This window comes from Malus sylvestris, chromosome 12, assembly GCF_916048215.2.
Source record: "Malus sylvestris chromosome 12, drMalSylv7.2, whole genome shotgun sequence".
Classification (NCBI taxonomy): Eukaryota; Viridiplantae; Streptophyta; class Magnoliopsida; order Rosales; family Rosaceae; genus Malus; species Malus sylvestris.
Window position 1 is genome coordinate 31,426,349 of NC_062271.1, and position 20,800 is coordinate 31,447,148.

Genomic DNA, 20,800 nt, shown 5'->3' on the forward strand with positions numbered 1-20,800 from the left:
ACATCACGTATTATTATACAAATAGTGTGATATCTGTTTTAAAAAGTTAATAACTTAAAAAATAAAAATTTTCACCACTTACATAACAACACGTAGTGTACTACCCGTATTTCCGTTACAATGAAAAATTTCTCGAAAACTACGTCGACCGGTAACCTAGATTTTAAGCAAGTTTAATGGAGGATCAAATTTTGCCTTTAAAGCAAGTGTAGTGCCCTTTTAGAGGTCCGCCACTAATTATACCGTTTTTTTTTTTTTTTTTTTAAATCACACCCTGAATTCCTCTCTAATTATAAAACGTACCAAACAATTTTTTTCTCCATCCAAACGACCCAACGTTCATCCAATTCATCAACTCCAAAATAATTACAAATCTTAATTTCAAATGTAAAAAACGACATTCAATCCCGTAAGCTATCAACAAATTCTCATGCGTAAAATCTACCTCCGCGCGGCTTATAGCTTTGCCGAACATGCAATCAGCAGCATCAACGTCAATAAAATCAGTGTCGTTTTTTATCTCGTCCCCGCCCCCGCCCCCGCCCAAGAAAAATTAAGGAAACGGCGGCGTTTTGAGCTGTTCGTCTACTGTAAGTACGAGTCGTCGTCGAGGTGGACCTTCCCGCTCTTCTTCTTCTTCGGCTTGCCTCCGCAAGAGATCGAGATCTCGCAACCCAATGCGAAGCAGGAGAACAATCCCCGGCCGCTGCCGCGTCTCCGCCGCGTCTTCTGACTGCTGGGCCGGCGGTGCGACGATTGGAGTAGCTTCTGATTTTGGGAGCTCTTGGCAGCGTTCTTGGCGCAGTCGTACACCGGCGGCAGCTCCGTCCGCCAACGTTCGATCTTGGTCTTTAACCCTTCCACGCTGTCTTGGTCCGTCCATTCGTCAAGCAACGAGCTCCCGGCATCATTGGCCGGCTGCGCGCGGGGCCCGGTGTACGGCAACGGATAGATTCCCTTGGCGATCGCCGCCGCAACCACAGACGGCGAGGGTCCGACGTCGGAGCAGAGAGACCCGTTCACATTCCCCTTCTTTTGCACGGTGCTGACCTCAGATCCGTTCACAATCGAGCTATTGCAGAAGGAGGCTTGATGTTTGGGCTTGTATGCGGCGGCGTTGCAGATGGAGCTCGGCGGCCTGCTTTTTGTGACGCCGTCGCAGATGGAGGATGCAGGCCTGGATTTCGAGAATCCGTAATCGCTACCCGTCCGATCGCTCTGAGATCGTTGGAAGATGATGAATTTGTCTTGGTCCTTCGAATTGGAACCGTTGCTCTTTTGGTGGTTGCCGGTTTTTCCCTCCATCAGATCCCAGTATCCGACGGCGGAGGAGCTGAGCTCGCTGTAGAGCGGCATGCTCCGCATTGTGCTATCCAGGAGGCCGAGCCCGATGTTCAGAATCCCCTGCGGGCGGCCGGAGGGGCGGCGGAGCTGGATCGCCATGAATCGCATTTTCGACTTGTTCTGCAAATTGTTCACCACCACCGCGGCGGTTCCGATCAGGACGTCGCGGAGCCACGCGGAGGCGTAGATCTCAATCATGATCTTCGAGGTGTCGTCACGGAGGAAGTCTTCGTCGACTCGGAAGACGAACTTCTCGTTCCACGTCGGATTGGTGTGGCCGTTCTGGTCGACACGTGTCGTCAGCTTCCTCTGCGGGTTGACCCACGCGACGGCGAACGTCCGCATTGCCTTCGACGCCGGCGTCAGGTCCTGCGCCGAGATCAGGTTGATCTCCAGCAGCTGGAACGAGGAGTTGAACGGCCGTGGCATGATTTGTAATTAAATCGGAAAACGTAATTAATTAATTAGTTAATTAATTGTCGCAGCAATCACTGTAATTAAATAAAGTAAATCCTGCAGACAATTAATTAACAAAAAGAAAACAAGGTGAATTTGTTAAGGGTGGTGTTTGGATTTTTAGATTTGTCTCCTGTATTCAAACAAATAAATGTATGTGTTGATGTACGTACGCACTCGTATCGTACAGACTGCCAACGACAACCCGACTAATTAACCGACCGACGTTGCTACCGGCCGCCGGAACCCGATTAATTAACCAACTTCGCTACCGGCCGCCGGAAACGTATAATCTACTTGGGAAGAGAGGGTGTGTGCTGCAGTGAGGAATAGTTTGTGGAGATTTGAGGTTTTTATTGAAGGCGTTTGGTTAGGGAAGTTTGTTACACTTTGAATGGTGTTTACAACCATAATTTTCTTAACAAATCTAAATTTGTACAAATTCAGACACATCGAACTGGATAAAAACAGAAAAATTGTTACTATTTATCTGTTATTTACATTTTACTTTTCTTACTCGCAGTGACTACAATTGGTCTTTCCAACCATGCAATTTTGTTTCAACCACATGAACTTTTCCAATATTTTTCCTGTAAATTTTTTTTCTTTCAAATTTAAGTCCGATGAGGCCGGGGCCAGCTTTCTCTTCGTTGACCACCTGCGAATTAACAAGTTAATTAGAAGCTTCTAATACCTCCCACCCATGATAATTAATTATTAACTTTGTTAATTTAGTTTATACATAAAGTTATAACAAGTGCTTGAAAGTACATAACTATTTGGAAACTGACTAACCACTCTCAACCAGGATGAATCAGCGTGAGTTCGACGGTCGCAATAATGTTACTAATTTCATTTGTTTTACAATAAGTTTATTTTATTATAATTTAATTATAGTACAACACGTGATATGGTAATACTAAATGATTGTATGTTGTTATTGTCACATCCCGGCCCGGGGCGGACCACTTCCCGGGCCCGCTCCACCACCGTAACACGATATTGTCCGCTTTGGGCTTACCATTCCCTCATGGTTTTGTTTTTGGGAATTCACGAGCAACTTCCCAGTGGGTCACCCATCCTGGGAGTGCTCTGACCTCCTTCTCGCTTAACTTCGGAGTTCCTACGGAACCCGAAGCAGTGAGCTCCCAAAAGGCCTCGTGCTAGGTAGGGATGATAATATACATTTAAGGATCACTCCCCTGGGTGATGTGGGATGTTACAGTTATATTTAGTAATTTTTTGCCGGAGGACTTTAATAAATATTAACCATTATTTTAATTCATGCTCCTTGTTTTGCATGTTCATATTATACGACAGTTGTTATTGACACTTTAAAAGTCATTCGGCCTTATTTTGAATATTCCCAACATAACTTATAAGGGGAATGCTACCGGGGGCTCTCTCCAAAGTGAGACTCTATATGGACCATCTGCCACCTCACAACTTAACTTTAATTCTCGTGCTCACATTATAAAGGACGAGAAATGTTAATGGGACTTTCTCAAAAGTGGGAGTCTCTCCATGAACTCTCTATCACCTTACTGTTTAATGTTAATTCTAGTCTCAACATTATAAAATATTATGTAAAAAACATGATGTGACAGATAATCTATGCAGAGCCCCACTTTTGCGAGTCTCCCATAGCATTTCTCAATTTATAGTTTATATTATCAATGCAAATCTTTGTTCAACATACGCAAAACCGTACATGATTAATTCCGTAACAATACACCTAATTATACTTGTTTTTCTTTGCTGCTGATTTAAAAAGTTTGTAAGCTTTCTGGTGAAGAAATTCACAAGTTTTCACTGTAGTTAGATAGAAGTGGGCAGGAAAAAAAAACCCCTAAACCTCAACTTCCCATATCCCAAAACACAAAAAGAAAACCAACATATTGAAAATATGCAATTTCATTGAAACAGCTTCAAACCCTAATGGATTCAACTCTTCTCCGTTTTGCATCACTACTACTTATTTCTCTCACATCATCTGCAAACCCTAATTCCGACTACAACAGTTTGGTATACACAAAATGTGCAAATCGAACGTTTGCAACTCCCCCAACTAAATCGCAAGTCCCACGACAAACCCTTTCGTCTCTTTTGCAACAACTAACATCACATTCCTCCCAATCCAAGTTCTACAGGCATGCCGAAGCCGGCTTAGACAACAACGAGGCTGGTATTTCCGGCCTGTTCCAGTGCCGACAGGACCTCAGCAACGAAGAGTGTCACAGCTGCGTCAACACTCTCCATAATTTATCGAGAATCAGGTTCGGCTCGTGTTCAGCTGCATGGATGCTACGTGCACTACGAGCTCGATGGGGTCGACTCAGAGCCTTTTAACGATAGATTAATGCACAAGACTTATGGGGAGGATTTGGCAAATGGGGTGGCGGCGGTGTTCGAGGAGATGAGAGACGCTGCGTTTGCTGCCTTGGAGAGCGAAGTTGCTGACGGTGGTGGGTTTTGCAAAACGGGGTATGAGGCGGTGCAAGTGATGGCGCAATGTTCCGGGGGCTTGGGGGGATGTGAGTGTGGAAAGTGTGTGGGTAGGGCGGTGCAAATTGCAGAAGAGGAATGTGGTGGCGCTGTTTCTGGGCAGATTTATTTGGAGGAGTGTTGAGCTATAGTTATCATCCAGATGAGATACCAGATGAGCACCCACATGATCCAGGTGATTGAATCTAAGAATGATTTTTCATATTTTAACTGCTTTTTAATATTCAGAGTAAACCTATGGGCGATATTCGGAACCAATGACGTTGAATTTCATGCATTTCTATTTTTTTTACGTAACAATGCATGATTAACTTAATAGTTAGTACAATAACATTCTTGATATATATATATATATATGTATATATATTTATTTATTTATTTTTAAATGAACGTAATTAACATCATGAATGATTAATCATTAATTTAATCTTTCCAATTTATTGTTTTTATTAGCAGAAAAACATAGAGACGGAGATGGAGGAAATGGGGGAAATGAATCGGTGGCAATCGTTGTGGAAGGAGCAGCTGCTTTGTGTTTTGCCTTCATTTTTTTCTTGTTTGTCAAGTCTTGGTCAAAGAAAGAAGATGACTGAATTAAGAGTTCATCTGGTTAAGAGTTCGTCTGCAAGGACTTATAAATGTTTGGAAGCGTTTTAAGAGAAAATAATTGAAAGCATTTTTAAATTTTTTTCAGAATGAACTAATAATTTTATTAAGAATTTATTTCAAAAATATTTTATTTAAAAATTTAAAAACACTGAATCAATTTATCATACGAGTTCTAAATTAATTTGTAAAAAAAGAAAGATATTATTTCATAAAAACATGTAGGGACATGTTGCAGATTTGCAGCTGTAAAGCCCGCCCGATTTGGGTCAGGTCACTTCAATTGGTCCAATTAGTTTCTATTTTTAGCTTTTGTTTTGTTTGGTTTTTTTTGAAGAAAAAATATATTGCCATTATTTCACTTCGATGATGGCTTCATTGCGAATGTATTGCGAACTTTTTCGGTTAGGGAACAAAATAGTGTATGTGTGATTTGTATTTAACGTTTGTGTTTCTTTAGAAGGACTCAAATTTAGGACCTTTTGAATATCGAAAGGATAAATATTTGTAGATTAAAAGCAACAAAGTATTTACGATTATTGATTCATCTTGAATACTAAAAGAATCTTGGAGCATTTGGAAAATAAATCACTGAAATGTAATTTCAGAGTTTTTTTTTATTTATTAAAAAGCGGTGTTCCTTACACAATAAAATTTTCTGCTCTAAGCATTAAACCAATCGTAGTTTAAGTTTCAAACAATGAAAACAATAAAAATCTTACTCAATAGAGTAAATTTTGGAATATATCCCTAAGAGATGGTTTCATTTCAACGCAATCTTTATCTAGAAAAAAAAAAATTGTGACAAATTCTATTTCATAAGCTTCGTAAATTCTTGTTTTATCGTAAGTGCAAGAATATTATGCATTTTATTAAAAATCTCAACAATGACAAATATTTTAAAATATACAAATGCCATTACAAATTAACCAAATAATTCTCACTTTCCTAATATCTAAACTACGAAAAAATAAAAATCTTACTCAATAGAGTAAATTTTGAAATATATCTCCAAAATATGATTTTATTTTAGTGCATATTGTATCTAGAAAAAATAAATTGTGGCGAATTCTATTGTATAAGCTTCGTAAATTCTGGTTATATCGTAAGTGCGATAATAGTATGCGTTTTCCGCTAATTATATACAAAACGTTGGGAGTGGCTAGGTTTAAATTTTTTCAAATTCACCAATACCATTACAAATTAACCAAATAACCCTCACTTTCCCAATGTGACGTGACGGCCCTCCCAATAAATATACACCAACCAATCGTAAAATAACACAAAACCAAAAACCCTAGATCTTGAAATTACACACAATTTGGGTGACCAAAAAGAAAAACAATTGCGAAGTGTGTGTGTATGTAGCCAACAAGGCTGCCAAGCCATCCGACTTCTTCCAATTTTTTTTCGGTTTTTTGGGGAAATCAACCATTTCTTTCCTCCCCATTCAATTGGATTCAAACAAATTCAAACATCACACAGAGTACATACTCCACGGGGCATATTCTGCTCTGCACACGCAGGAGAGAGAGAGAGAGTGAATACGAAGGCTCTGCATTTTCTCGCGTCACCGTAGCTACGTGCCCGGCCCCGTCTTCCCTTTTCCGGTAAGTGGTTTCAGGTTCCCTTCTTCTTCTTCTTCTTCTTCTTCTTTTTGTTGGGTGCTGTGAAATGACACCGGTTCGGTGGAAAATGGGAAATACCCAGTACTGAGAGTGGCTTGGTTCTTTGGAAACGGCGCGAAATTTTGATCTTTTGCTCGTTTGGTTATTTGGGGACGATGTAAAATTTGGTCTTTTTGTTTCCCCATATCAAAAGTTTTGGTTTTTATGTAACTTGGAATGTGGGTTTCACTTTGTTGAATAAAAAAAATGGTTTCGGAAACTTTGATTATTATATCCGTAAAAGTAAATGGATTCAATGATATCGTAACGGATGAAGGTTTCGTGTGAACTCCTATGCCATTTTTGCATTGGCTGTTGGAGATTATGTATTTATCATTTGAGGAGTTGGACTGGAGTTGCTTTAGTCTTAACACTCAACTTATTAGACTGATTACGGTGGTGATGTTATCATTTGGGTTTTGTTCCTAACTTCGCTTATCGGAGAGTAGGAAGGTTTTAGGTGAGAGCAACTCGGCGTTACAAAAAGTGACCTGTTTTGTTCATTGTTTTGGCCTTCTTAGGTACTTGTTTTGAGGCTTGGTCTGGTTGAGTAGTTAATGGAGGAAAGCCACGAGCAAGTGGGGGAGCAAATGGAGGAAAACGGCGAGCAAGTGGAAAATATTGGGAGTGCTTCTAGTGGCAGTGATAGTGATTCTTTCATAGATGACTCAGAAGTTGATGAAGTACCGATATCCGGCGAAGATGGAAAATTGCAGCCAGAGGCAAGTCCTCACTTATGATAGTTTTTTATTTGCCGTAATATATTTTCTCAATGAAGCTACGAACCCATTAGACATTGTTGTCGCATTCTAGTGCTATTATCTAAGATTTGGAAGAAACCCCTTTTTAATTTCCAAAAATATGATGATTTGATCTTTGTATGCAGGAACCATTATCTGATAAAGAAATAGAGGAGCTTATTGCTGAATTTTTGGAGGTTGAGAGTAAGGTATCTATTTTTTCCGTACTGATTAACGTTGATTCCAACTACGCATACACACAAATACACATACGTTTATATGTGTTTTATGCACGTGATGCTTAATTTGTTGGTTTTTTCTTTGACGCTCAATTTAGGCTGCAGAGGCTCAAGAGGCACTTGAGAAAGAGTCTCTTGCCAAGGTGGAGAGTGAAGTAAGAGAGGAGTTGGCACAAACCCTTCATGGAGATGATGTTAGTTTCTTCCTCCAAATTCCTCCTTCTGGATTACATTGTCCTTTTCAATCACTTATGCATTTTTTTTCTTGTCTATAGTTGGAAGCAGCTGTTGCGAATGAAATGGATACTTTGATAGAAGAGTGGCAAGCTGAGCTTGATGAACTTGAGACTGAGAGTGCTCATTTGTTGGTCTGCTTCTTTCTTCAATCTGAGTAAATCTTTGGCTTCTAATGCATTGTTTAGAGCTCGCATGTATTCTAATGTGATAAATTTCTACTGAAAATATAAATCAGAGCGAGAAAGATTTGCCTCTTCTTGTGACTTGTACTGTACAAGTTGGATATGAATTTAGCTAATCACCCCTTATTTGGTTCTGAGTGCTGCATTTATATTGATGAGAACTCCAAATAATTAGATGATTGGTATTAGCACACCTGTCATAGTTTGTTGTGGACCTTCCATGCAATGCCTTTATTTATTTTATTTTTATTAAAAGACAATAAAATAGATTGTGCCTTTTGAATTATTCGGGTGTCCAAGGGATCATAACCACATTCTTTCTATAATTCTTTTGCAGTTTTGGTAATATAATTATATATAAACAAGGGAAATGTAATTTTAATTTCTGGCCTCTTATCATTATATGCTTTTGTAAATAGGAACAACTTGATGGGGCCGGCATTGAGCTACCAAGCCTTTATAAATGCATTGAAAGTCAGGCTCCTAATGGTTGCTGCACTGAAGCTTGGAAAAGACGGATACACTGGGTAGGATCTCAAGAGACTGGCGAATTTACCGAGTCAAGGGCTGATGCAGAGAAGTATCTCCAAACCCACAGGCCTGTGAGAAGGTACAGTTCTTTCCTTTTAGCACTATTGATTCTGCAAGGTATGAAGTTGATGGTACATGATTCTGCTTGGTGGACTTAGGCGACATGGTAAACTATTGGAGGATGGCGCTAGTGGATTTCTGCAGAAAAAACTAGTCGTAGATGGAATCAAGGATGTTGAGACAGCTGAGGTTGATTACTGGGGTTCTTTTAACAAATTATTTTCTGATGGTGCAACTGCGGGTGGTGCCTCGTTTGGCAGTAAGCACTGGGCTTCTGTTTATTTGGCCAGTACGCCACAGCAAGCTGCTGAGATGGGACTCAAGTTCCCTGGGGTTGATGAGGTAGAGGAGATTGATGACATTGATGGCAATTCGGGTGATCCATTTGTTGCAGACGCTGTTGCAAACGAAAGAGAACTGGATCTCACTGAAGAACAAAAGAAAAATTATAGGAAGGTATGGTTGTGTTGTCCCAACATCATATTTGAATATATTTTCATGTCACACACAAATTTATTTTGCTACATTTACTTATTTTGTTTTCATTTTGTATGTAACTTTTGTTATAAAGTAAAACTTGGTTTCTTATATAAAAAAACAAATTAACATGGAAAGGGCTGTTACATTGTAATTGATATTAGTTGGAAGATGTCGAAAGTGTTTTCACTACTGTCTGGGGTTGTAGACATTCATATAGAAATCCTCTAATAAACCCTCCATTGGTTTTCAGTCTCCCTATATTCGTGCAATTTTTGAATGAGTATTATGTGGTCTTATTTGTTGCACCTAACATTATCATTACTGGTATTTGATTGGATGTCTTTCTGTGTTATTATCTGATGGTCATATTCTTGTTGCTTACAAACTTGTCTTTTCGGTACAATGTTGGTTACACACTTGATTCACCCTTTCTGTATACGAATATGTCAATATGTTTATTTACTTTTTTCACCAGTTGCAGTTGATAATTAATCCTATGTTGCGATTAGACTTAACATAGACACATGTTCTTTTTAGCACCCAGTTGAGTTTTACTGAAGTTGATAGTATTTCTGTACTTTTTCATTGAAAGGTCAAAGAAGAAGATGATGTAAATGTTGATCGGAAGCTTCAAATTCGTTTGAAACGAAGGAGACATCGAAAGAGACGTAAACAGGTATCCTGTGCTTGCATTACCCTATATCTCGCTCCTCAATTTTGAAGTTGCAGTTTAATTAACTTTTTTGAGTTTATCCTTGTGCTAATGTAGTTCGAGAAAATTGATGAAGATCTGGAAATCGCTAATAACATTGACCAAGAAAGCATAACGAGTAACGGTGCATCTCCGGTGACTAGTTCCAGTGAAGCAAGAGGCTCCAAGCGTCTGAGTGAGGATGAGGAGCTAAACATTGATAATAAGAGGAGTCGAACTGTACTAATAGATAGTGATGATGACACTCCACTGAAAGATAATTCAGACTGCAATGCAATAAAATCCGAGGACCAGTCCTATGTGGAAGAAAATATCTGCATATCTGCCAGTGGTGGTCTTCCTTCACAGAGTCTGAATGATAAGCTCTACTGCACTGCTTGCAGTAAGCATGCTCTCAAAGTGTGTTCACATCCACTTCTGAAGGTGATTGTTTGTGCAGATTGCAGATGTTTATTGGAAGAAAAGATGCATGTGAAGGTATGGCCATGAGGAACCTTTCTTGACTCTTCTTTCTTTATCTGAACATTTTGTGTAACGTGTTCACGAGAGCGCAGGTAATTAAATGAATTAACCTAATTACTGATTAACAGCAAATTAGCAACTGATGTTATAGTATCTAGTGAATAGATATCTTCAGTTAGAAATATTCTCTCTATATATCATATTAAGGAATTATAGTGTTACCTGATTTCCTACATCATTTAATGCTAATATTTCATATCATTTGTTCAAGTAAATGCTAGATCTTTTATTGACCTATGAAGGTGTGCAGGATCCTGATTGCACTAAGTGTTACTGTGGGTGGTGTGGACAAAGCAAGGACCTAGTAAATTGTAACTCTTGCAAGACGTTGGTTTGTACAACTTGTATAAAGAGGAATATTGGAGAGGAATGCTTATCTGATGCCCAGACCTCTGGCTGGCAATGTTGTTTCTGTTGCCCAAGTCTTCTAAAGACATTGACGTCACAATTAGAGCAAGCAATAGGTTGTGGGGATTTGATAGATTCTAGCTCTGATAGTGATTCAGATAGTTCAGGTTCAGAGATAGATGTTACTGTAAGGTATATTTAGTATACTGCTCTCTCTCTCTCTCTCTCTCTCTCTCTCTCTCTCTCCCCATTGCTGAGGCATGTATCTATTGAATAGAAAGCGGTGAACTTTTATTCTTGAGCATTGGATACTTATGTTTTTCTCAGATTATTGTGTTTCTGAACATATTTTGTCTCTGTGTCAGTTCTAAGAGGAGGAGAAAGCAGAAAATTCGAAGGATCATTGATGACACTGAATTAGGAGAAGAAACCAGAAGGAAAATTGCAATTGAAAAGGTACAATCTAGTGCTGATTTTGTAATAAAAAAAGATGTTGTGGTACTAGAAGTTTTTTCATAAACTTTTCTTCTGTAGGAACGTCAAGAGCGCTTGATGTCTTTGCAAGTACAATTTTCTGCCAAATCTAAGATGAAGAGCTCTGCAACCTGTAATGGGAGATTACCCGAAGGCGCCAACACTGAAGTGCTAGGTGATGCATCGGTTGGTTATGTAGTGAATGTTGTGAGGGAGAAAGGTGAAGAAGCTGTCAGAATTCCTCCAAGCATCTCAGCTAAATTGAAGGCTCATCAGGTTTGCTTGATCTGTTAACTATTTGTTTGTTGGATTTTCTTGAATGAATTCCCTTGTGCTATGTTTGGTTAAGGAACTGTCAAGCCGATTTAATGACAGTTTCTTATCAGTTATTTTCAGCTATTGAAAAACTGGCAGTATATTGTTTGCCTTGTGTCATGTCAGGACACATGATAAGATTTCCATGGCTCACCTTTTTCACTTGAACTTCGTTGTCATGTTCTTTTAAACCTATTCTTGTTTCACATGGTTATCTTAATTTGATCTCCTTCACTAAAGGTACTAAGTATCTTTTGTTATTGCTTTATGTGTCGATAACTTTTAATGATATAGTGCTGTTATCTTGTCCTTGTTACAAACTGCAACATGAAGTAAAGGTCTGATTCATTATTACAGATTACGGGTGTGAGATTTATGTGGGAGAATATCATACAGTCAGTCAGAAAAGTGAAGGCTGGGGATAAAGGTCTTGGTTGCATTCTAGCTCACATGATGGGCCTTGGTAAAACTTTTCAGGTATTATTCTGTCTATTGCAAACTCTTCCCAAGAACTGTGAGTGTTTATTTAGATGTGCGAGTTTTGTTTTGAAATAGGTGTTGGTGCATGTGGAATGACCCAGCAGCTTAGTCGAATAGCCATCTTGCAAAATGCAAGGTTGTTTTAAGTGGTTGATTTATATACTCCACATAACTTGTCAAATTGCTTTCGTAGGTCATAGCTTTTTTGTACACTGCAATGAGAAGTATTGATTTGGGATTAAAAACCGCACTTATTGTCACCCCTGTGAACGTGCTGCACAATTGGCGTCAAGAGTTCATGAAGTGGAGACCTTCAGAACTAAAGCCTCTTCGCATCTTCATGCTAGAAGATGTGTCAAGGTTTGCTGAAATATATCTATTTTGTCTCATTCCATTCTCATCCCTATCAAACATTGATCTAAGATTATGGCATTAAGAAATGAAGTTGTTGTTTTGAGGGATGTCTTGCAGTCATTAGCAAATTATATCTCCGATTGGGGAGATGGTGAGTGGTGACACCAAGATGCTGACATGATTTCCCTTGTTTGTCAGGGATAGAAGAGCAGAGTTGCTTGCAAAGTGGAGAAGGAAGGGTGGTGTTTTTCTAATTGGCTACTCTGCTTTTAGAAACTTATCCTTTGGGAAGCATGTGAAGGATAGGCAGATAGCTACAGAAATTTGTCGTGCCTTACAGGTAGGTTGACGTTAACCTCTATATTTGTCTTTACACGTCATGCTTTTTCAATTCTTTGTTACCATGTGCATTATTTCTTCTTCAACTCGTTGGACTTAAAGCCAAACTTTCTGGATTAATATTATTCTTGCCAAGTTGATATATAGATTGTAAGCTGTTAAACACATACTGTCATTAGCACACATTGATACTTTATTTAGCATGATCCAAGCGATCTTTTTTTTTAAAGAGTCTTTCTTATTGTTACATTTCCAACTCAGGATGGACCGGATATACTTGTTTGTGATGAGGCCCATGTTATTAAGAATACCAGGGCTGATGTAACCCAAGCCTTAAAACAAGTGAAATGCCAGAGAAGGATAGCATTAACTGGATCACCACTTCAGAACAATCTCATGGAATATTATTGTGTGAGTTACTCAGAAAGCTATTCATTTTGCCATTTCTTACACGCAACCTACTATCTTGATTCATTTAAATTTAAATTTTTTTTGCAGATGGTTGATTTTGTAAGGGAAGGTTTTCTTGGAAGCAGCCATGAGTTTCGGAATCGGTAAAATTTCATCATTTAAACCCTGTTTTCTGTCTAATTTATTTTTGTTGTTTTAATGTATCTTAAAATTCCATCCCTTTGCATGCAGATTCCAAAATCCCATAGAGTACGGTCAGCATACTAATTCAACCGTGGATGATGTGAAAATCATGAACCAACGGTCTCATATTCTTTATGAACAGTTGAAAGGATTTGTTCAGAGAATGGACATGACTGTTGTGAAGAAGGACTTACCACCAAAAACTGTGTTTGTAATAGCTGTGAAACTTTCAACCTTACAGAGGAAATTATACAAGAGATTTCTTGATGTCCATGGATTTACCAAGGACAATGATTATAATGAAAAGATAGGGAAGAGAAGTTTTTTTGCCGGCTACCAGGCCTTAGCTCAGGTAATAGATTCGCACACTTGTTAAGTTCCCAACTTCCATTAAAAGGTCGTACCCAGTGCATAAGGCTCCCGCTTTAAGTTCCCAACTTCCATTATTCATTATAATAACATGCACTCACTCACGCACACACTCATGTATGCATGATCACAAAAGCATCTAGTCTTACACAAAGGGACTCCTAAGCATTTCGTAGACCTTTATTGACATTATATGTAATGCTAATTATTGTCTGCTAGTCTATTGTGTGTCTATCTGTCTTTCATGCGAGTTGTTGTAATATATGACCTTATTGTTGGTTATTAGATATGGAACCATCCGGGGATTGTGCAACTAAGAAAAGACAACAAAGACTATGAGAGAAGTGGAGATGCCGTTGAGAATTTTCTTGCAGATGACAGCTCTAGTGACGAAAACATTGATTATAATTTGGGTTTGGGAGGTATTTGTTTCTTTCCTTGTTTTTTCCAGGACTTGCATGAATGTTCCCGGTATTGGTGTATGATAGAACTGGATATACAATGCAGTTGGGTGAATGTATATATTCACGTATTTGATGACACTTTCTTAAAAGTATATCTAACAATGGTAAGATATCTTGCTTTGCAGAGAAAAATGTGAATGAAATTTTGCCAGGAAAAAAAGATGGCATTTTTCATAAGGTATGGATTTGGACAAACTATAATGTTGGTTTTTATTCATTATGCACTTCTTTACATTTCTTTTACTGTCCATTTGGCATTATTTGAAATATGCCATTGTTTTTTTAGTAGGAAGACTAATAAGAAAGGCTTTACTTTGTTTCTCAAAAAAGCTTTACTTTGTAGTTTGTATTACTATTGTTGTTTTCGTGGAGCGTAATGCTGACCAACAACCTTATCACTTTTCAGAATTGGTGGAATGATCTTCTTCATGAAAATAACTATAAAGAGCTTGATTACAGTGGCAAAATGGTACTCCTGCTTGACATTCTAGCTATGAGTTCTGATGTGGGCGATAAGGCATTGGTATTTAGCCAGAGCATACCAACCCTAGACCTTATTGAACTTTATCTTTCAAGGCTACCTCGACATGGGAAGAAAGGGAAGTCCTGGAAGAAAGGAAAAGATTGGTACAGGTTGGTACATATTACTGAGAACAATTTACAGTTTGACAGACAGCTTAGGTTTTTCTTTTCAGCTTTGCCGTTGCTCCATACTATATATCCTTCTTCTGACTATTTCCTGCAGATGTAGCTGCAATGTCTTTTGCATAAAAGCTATTATTTGGGTTACGTCGTTTTTACTGGATTCTTTATTGCTCTTCAGGCTAGATGGGAGAACAGAGGGCTCAGAAAGGCAAAAGCTGGTTGAACGCTTTAATGATCCCCTAAATAAGAGGGTGAAATGTGTTATAATTTCCACCAGAGCTGGATCATTAGGGATAAATCTATATGCTGCTAATCGCGTAATAATAGTTGATGGTTCTTGGAATCCAACATACGATCTTCAGGCTATATATCGTGCTTGGAGGTGAATTTGAATTTTCTGTTGCAGTCCTTAACTCAGTTTTTGTTTGGTAAATGTGCCTTGATAAAGTGTAGATTAGGGGCTATATAGCATTAGGGAGGGTTTGTTTTTAGAATGGCCATACATCGAATGTGCCAGACAGCAAGCCTGATGATTATTCCTCCTTTATCACTCCAACTTTCCATTCTTCGGTAGGGCAGGTACATCGTAAATGATATGTTTTTTTTTTTTTCTTTCTATTTCCAGGTATGGCCAAACAAAGCCAGTGTTCGCTTACAGATTGATGGCACATGGAACTATGGAAGAAAAAATTTATAAGCGTCAGGTAACGAAGGAGGGCCTGGCTGCAAGGGTTGTTGACCGACAACAGGTACATAGGACAATATCTAAGGAAGAGATGTTGCATCTTTTTGAATTTGGTGATGATGAGAACCATGAGCTTGACCAAGATAACGGACGCATGAACGACAATATGACTGGTGAAGTGGAAATTTTGCCAAAACACGTAGTTCCTCTTTCTCAAGGAAGTTGCTCTTCTGACAAGCTCATGGAAAGGTTAATTGGCAAGCATTCTCCAAGGTACACTCCTGTTCTTTGTTCTCGTTTTCTTTAGCATCTGTTGGTAAGGGTAATTGCCTTTTACTCTGGTGCAATTGGCAACTCATACTTCCGTCCTCTTACGCATGACCTACCTTGTTTTCAGGTGGATCGCAAATTTCCACGAACATGAGACCCTTTTGCAAGAGAATGAAGAAGAAAGGCTCACAAAGGAGGAGCAAGACATGGCCTGGGAAGTATACCAGAAATCATTTGGATGGGAGGAAGTGCAGAGAATTCCTCTCAAAGAATCTGCAATCGACCAAAAACCAGCTGCATCAAATACTGCGTCATCTGCACCAAAGAAAAGCATCCTTGCTGAATCCAAGGCGAAGAATGCTTTTGTGCAGCGGAAGTGCACTAACCTTTCGCATTTGCTGACGCTAAGAAGTCAGGGCACAAAACAGGGTTGCACTACTGTGTGTGGGGAATGTGGCCGAGAGCTAAGCTGGGAGGAGCACAATCGAGATAGCAGGCTCAGGTGAACGGGAGTGCCTTCCGATTTGTTCTCGTCTTTTGTCCGATGTAAATGGTCCAATTGTATTGCGATTGCTGTGAGTTCATTGCCCCCTTGAACACAATTTGGAAATTGGAACATTCTTTTTGTTGTGTGTATTGATCAAGTCTTGCAACCGACCCCACTTAGTAGGATAAGGTTTGGTGGTGGTTGTTGATCTGAGTGTTGATTAGTGTCCAAAATATGAGGAGCCCTTTCCCCATGGATACTTGTTTTTGGGTTTTGGTGGGGGAAGAAAAAGGATTTTAGTTCTTTTGATACCAAAGAAATAGGTTTGTGTAAATCTGAGGACGATGAAATGAGCAATGAAAATCTCTTTTTTGCTTTCTATGAATTTCTTGTGATTTTTTCTCAATTAATTAATTAATTGATTAATGATTGTGTGATTTGAGATCATATTTAAGGAAGCGATTTTCACACTTTTTCTTCTTATGCTAAGGCGAAGGCGAAGGCGAAGGCGACACAAAGAAAGTACGGTGGAGAAATTGAATCTCGAGGATTTAAAAACAAAATGAGAAAAATACTAGTTGAAAATTTTAAATCGTATAAATCTTCAATGAAATTTAGCCAATTTGATTACTGTGTTTCATAATATTGACATGGCCATGGAAGTTCCCTACAATGCCCCCTTCGTTCATCGAGAATCGAGTTCCTTCTCCCCTCTCCCGGAAGAGATTATCGGGATCCCTACCGGACTTATTTTTTCCGACGACAATAAATACATCTGGCAAGTTTCGACAACCCTTTCGTAGCACCGTGGGTCGTGTTACTTCCCGCCTCACGCGATTGCTTGTTACCCAAGAAATCTCATTACAACATTCTTTCACAATCCATTAACCATCCATAGCCAAGGAAAGAAAGCAGTTCATATGACAATTTTGCTTGGAAGAGCTATCATCTTTCATCTCCTACCCAATTATCCTTCTCCTTAGGGCCAGTTGGCCCTTCCTCGCCATAGATTTGAGTAGGAAACAACTCGATTAAGTTCTCGACAGAGAATCGAACAAAGAATGGAAGGCGATCAATCAACTTATCTAGTTCCGATCGTCCATCATACACAATGGTCGGACCCCAGTCTCGCATATACTGCAACCAAGATGGTTCGGATATAACGCCATTGCCAATGTACTCGGCCGCAACAATTTGATACTTGGTGCTCGAATCAATGAAGAACTTGCTCCGCGCAGCGTCATTTCTTACTCCTATGTCAAACTTGGATGAACCCTGGAGGTAAGTCCCGGGATGAGCATAGCTACTATGACCGTGTTTTGATGAGTACACAATCGGCTTACTCCCTTCGATGAACTCCAAGTCAAAAGCATCCACCCATCTGCCACCGCTGTGCTCTGAGAAATACACTTGCCAGAGTTCTCCCGTGAAGTTGTTCACTCGGAGAGTGAAGTGCTCCCAGTCACCGACATGTTCGCCTATCTTGTTCAGTGCAATATTTACCAAACCAATTTTAATGGTGGATGGTCCATTGAAGGGGCAGAACACCCACATAGCAATATCTGTAAAAGTTCCTCCCAATGCTGGTTTTACATGAACGTATAGCTCCGCACTGTCTATGTTTCCGGCTTTGAGAAGATTTTTCACTTCATCATCGCTTGGCAAATCTATCCAAAAATCACTATCATTTTCCCCTCCAGCAGGCAAATTGGAGCCTCTGTAATCAATCGGTTCGCCATTTCCAGTGTCTTCCCGGTACAAAAGTGCCCCGTTTTTGAAAAACCATTGCACCGATGATGGCAAATAAACCTCATTAGGATGGAAGAACACCGTGGGGCCGTAGTGCTCAATTAGTGAATGAATCTGGTTCAGATTTGGCATTGCGTGTAAAGACGAATCAAAATTCTTTAAGCACGCAACTTCTAGCTCTTCATCGGAATCCAAGTAGGTACTGCAAAAGAATGTGCCAACGGAAACACCACTGCAGAACATACCTCGTTTGCAGGGTCTTGTATTCCACACCTGAAATTGGTCCAACTTTGAATCCATGGCTAGCATCCGATCATGTGTTTCACAAGTCTCTGTAAGATCTTCTCGTACGCACCTAACTTCTTCGGGGCTGGGTTCCTCAGGCTTGTCAGTGACCACAAAACCCATGGCCTTATAACCAACAGGTGGGTTTGGCAACCAAATATAACCACAACCATTTTTACTTGAATCCGCGTTCCAGACTAATGAGTAGCTAACCGGCCTTTTTAAAGCCGGTAACTCTAATGCTGAGCCTCGGGTACAACCATCATCCACCATTCTGGCAACCGTTTCACGTGCCACAAGAACATACCCTCTCAATGGCTGGTCATTCCGCTGGCAGTAGTAACCGAGGCAAAAGAAGTCATCGGGGATCCCTGCAGGTCTATAAAATGTGACACCCCTTGATTTTCCACGCAACAGACTACAGCTCCAGATGCTCTCAAACTTGGTGACTTGGATAACCTCAATTTCTCCGAGACGTATTCTTCCAGCAGCAAATCCTTCGCCTGAAGAAAGGTACACATTGTTCAGAAAACGAGCTCATAACAATACATTAACATTTACTTGACGACATAAACGTGACAGTAAAATCTTGGAAGTTTTAACAAAACACTCCTGGTACTGTTCACTTTTAACGAAAAACCACATTTTTACCTTTAACTGACACTATTCACTATACCTTTAAAAAGGGCTTTTCGTTAAAAGAGAAGTTTTTTTGGACGTTTTGTTAGTTTTTCTTAAAATCTTAGCATGACATTGTTGTTCTAGGTTTATTAGTTGTAATCTTTCCTTTCTTCTTCGACCTGAGTTCACGCAAAACATCAATTTGTAACAGATTCAAAGAAACTCGAAATCGAGCTCCTAAAATGTAGTTTGGAGACAAAGCTTCAAACTTTTACGTTATGAATTCTTTTCCGCGTGCTAAACGCAGCCCAAGTGTAATCAGGGAAGATTTTACAACTTTGAAACTTCTTAAAATTTGACATTTTAATCAAGCATTGGAGAACATACAAAATTTAGAACATTGAAGCTTTCAAACTCCAAGAGCTTCAACTTTCAAGGCTTTTCTGCATATCTATGTTTCAAATATTGACCAAGTTCATGGATTTGATAAAATTCCGAATTATTTATAAATAAATAAAATCTCTCTGCTTTTGACTTTATGGGGATGTTTGGGGGGAAAGGGGAGCTGCAAGTTTTGCAAAAATATGTGGACCTGAACCTCAGTAGGCACCGTCCGTGGAAGTAGAATTTTTTCTTCTCCTACTCTCATCCCCTTCCTTTTCCTCCTCACTCATATTATTTTTTATCTTATTATCTTTATAAAAAGATTAATGTAAGATGTTGACATGATTTAACCGTAACTATTTAAGTAGGAGAGGAAAAAAGAGAAGAGAGATCAGAAGAAAAGAGAATCACCTTCTTTGCCAATGGCATTGAGCTTATTGGGAATACCAAACTGCCTATAATTTATTTATTTACTCAAAAACAAAGTTGGACCACCAAACAAAGACAAATAAATTGAGAAAAAAACATATGAAAAATCAAGAGTACAAGGTAAAGAAAGAAAAATCTTGAACCATTTAATATATTATATTAGCTTAAATGTCAAATAGTTCCGGTGTTTCACTATTTTAACATTTAAATATTTTGGTTTGTCATATTTCCGATGGGGACCTTTATGTTCTTCAAACAAACACAATTTAGCAAATCTGATGAACTAAGTTCTTGTGAAAAAGAATAATTAGCTAAAAACAAGATGGACAACTTTAAGAAACCCATTAAAAAAGCAGTTACAAGAGATAAGTGAAACTGCAAAAGTGCTTTTTGTTGAGGAAAGAAAGGATCTTGGTTGGAAATATTACCTTGGGGCCAGTGTGGAAGAGGTGAAGGCAGAGAGAAGGGCTGCGGCTGCGGCTGCGGCTCTGAGTAATCATACAATTGGTAGTCACTGCTCCTCCACCACCAACACTCACACCCCAACATCTTCACCCCCTCTCTCTCAAATTTAACAACCCACAAAAAAGGTATCTCCAAGATTATGCTCCTCCTCCCTCACCCTCTCAAATTTCTCTCTCCAACCATGCTTCTGAAATATTTTAGCGAGAGAAAGAAAGAAAGAAAGCTGTTTCCTTTCTCTCTCTACAATTGCGTCTTGAGAGGGAGAGAGAGAGAGAGAGCTGAAAAGAATAGCAAAGAGAAAGAGGTTGAGTGAATACAAAGGAAGCTTAGAGAGAGAGGGAGAGAGAGAGAGAGCGCTGTGGGAGGTTGGTTCGGTTTGATTTGTTGTTTGCTTTTTGCGTAAGAGTTTTCTACTTGGAAGGTGGTGGCTTTTGTTCGTTTCAAGTTTCGTTCTTTTTCTTCATTAATTTTTGTGAAGCCTTTATTTAATAAGTATCTCCTTCTCCCTCTCCGTCTCAGAAAACAGCTTATATAGGTTCCTCGCCACGAGATATTTTGTATTAATAAACATAAATATATAAAATACTTTTTTAAAATAGATAAAAATTATATATTTTTTTGTAACAGTATACATGTGTCATGTAATTTCTTATTCTCTCCACTTTAGTAAGCGGCCAAATTTTTTCCTTGTGCCATATAAATTCTTCCCCTTTGTCTATTTTAATAAAAAAAATATTCCATGTAATCAAAATATAAGTCAGC

General features: G+C 39.1%; 3 protein-coding genes and 1 pseudogene across 3 annotated transcripts; 2 read left to right on the forward strand and 2 right to left on the reverse strand.

The window, feature by feature from the left end:
- Positions 1 to 528: 528 nt before the first annotated feature.
- Positions 529 to 1,861, reverse strand: LOC126591931 (uncharacterized). The gene has a single exon (XM_050257648.1). It carries the CDS (start codon positions 1,771 to 1,773, stop codon positions 586 to 588), a length of 1,188 nt encoding a protein of 395 aa, XP_050113605.1. The 5' UTR covers positions 1,774 to 1,861; the 3' UTR covers positions 529 to 585.
- A 1,846-nt stretch (positions 1,862 to 3,707) lies between these two features.
- On the forward strand, positions 3,708 to 5,308 carry LOC126594298 (plasmodesmata-located protein 4-like; annotated as a pseudogene).
- An 890-nt stretch (positions 5,309 to 6,198) lies between these two features.
- On the forward strand, positions 6,199 to 16,490 carry LOC126593189 (protein CHROMATIN REMODELING 20-like). Its single transcript, XM_050259116.1, has 24 exons — positions 6,199 to 6,521; positions 7,100 to 7,300; positions 7,465 to 7,527; positions 7,656 to 7,751; positions 7,833 to 7,925; positions 8,396 to 8,586; positions 8,666 to 9,023; positions 9,640 to 9,723; positions 9,817 to 10,236; positions 10,532 to 10,821; positions 10,995 to 11,085; positions 11,164 to 11,379; positions 11,776 to 11,895; positions 12,092 to 12,258; positions 12,451 to 12,592; positions 12,853 to 13,002; positions 13,090 to 13,145; positions 13,234 to 13,537; positions 13,841 to 13,976; positions 14,144 to 14,196; positions 14,425 to 14,651; positions 14,842 to 15,045; positions 15,289 to 15,621; positions 15,746 to 16,490. Exons 2-24 carry the CDS (start codon positions 7,136 to 7,138, stop codon positions 16,122 to 16,124), a joined length of 4,338 nt encoding a protein of 1,445 aa, XP_050115073.1. The 5' UTR covers positions 6,199 to 6,521; positions 7,100 to 7,135; the 3' UTR covers positions 16,125 to 16,490.
- Positions 16,491 to 16,682: 192 nt separating this feature from the next.
- On the reverse strand, positions 16,683 to 20,535 carry LOC126593190 (hypothetical protein At1g04090-like). The gene is made up of 2 exons (XM_050259117.1): positions 20,002 to 20,535; positions 16,683 to 18,642 (listed from the first exon to the last, which is right to left on the reverse strand). Exons 1-2 carry the CDS (start codon positions 20,120 to 20,122, stop codon positions 17,051 to 17,053), a joined length of 1,713 nt encoding a protein of 570 aa, XP_050115074.1. The 5' UTR covers positions 20,123 to 20,535; the 3' UTR covers positions 16,683 to 17,050.
- Positions 20,536 to 20,800: the final 265 nt, after the last annotated feature.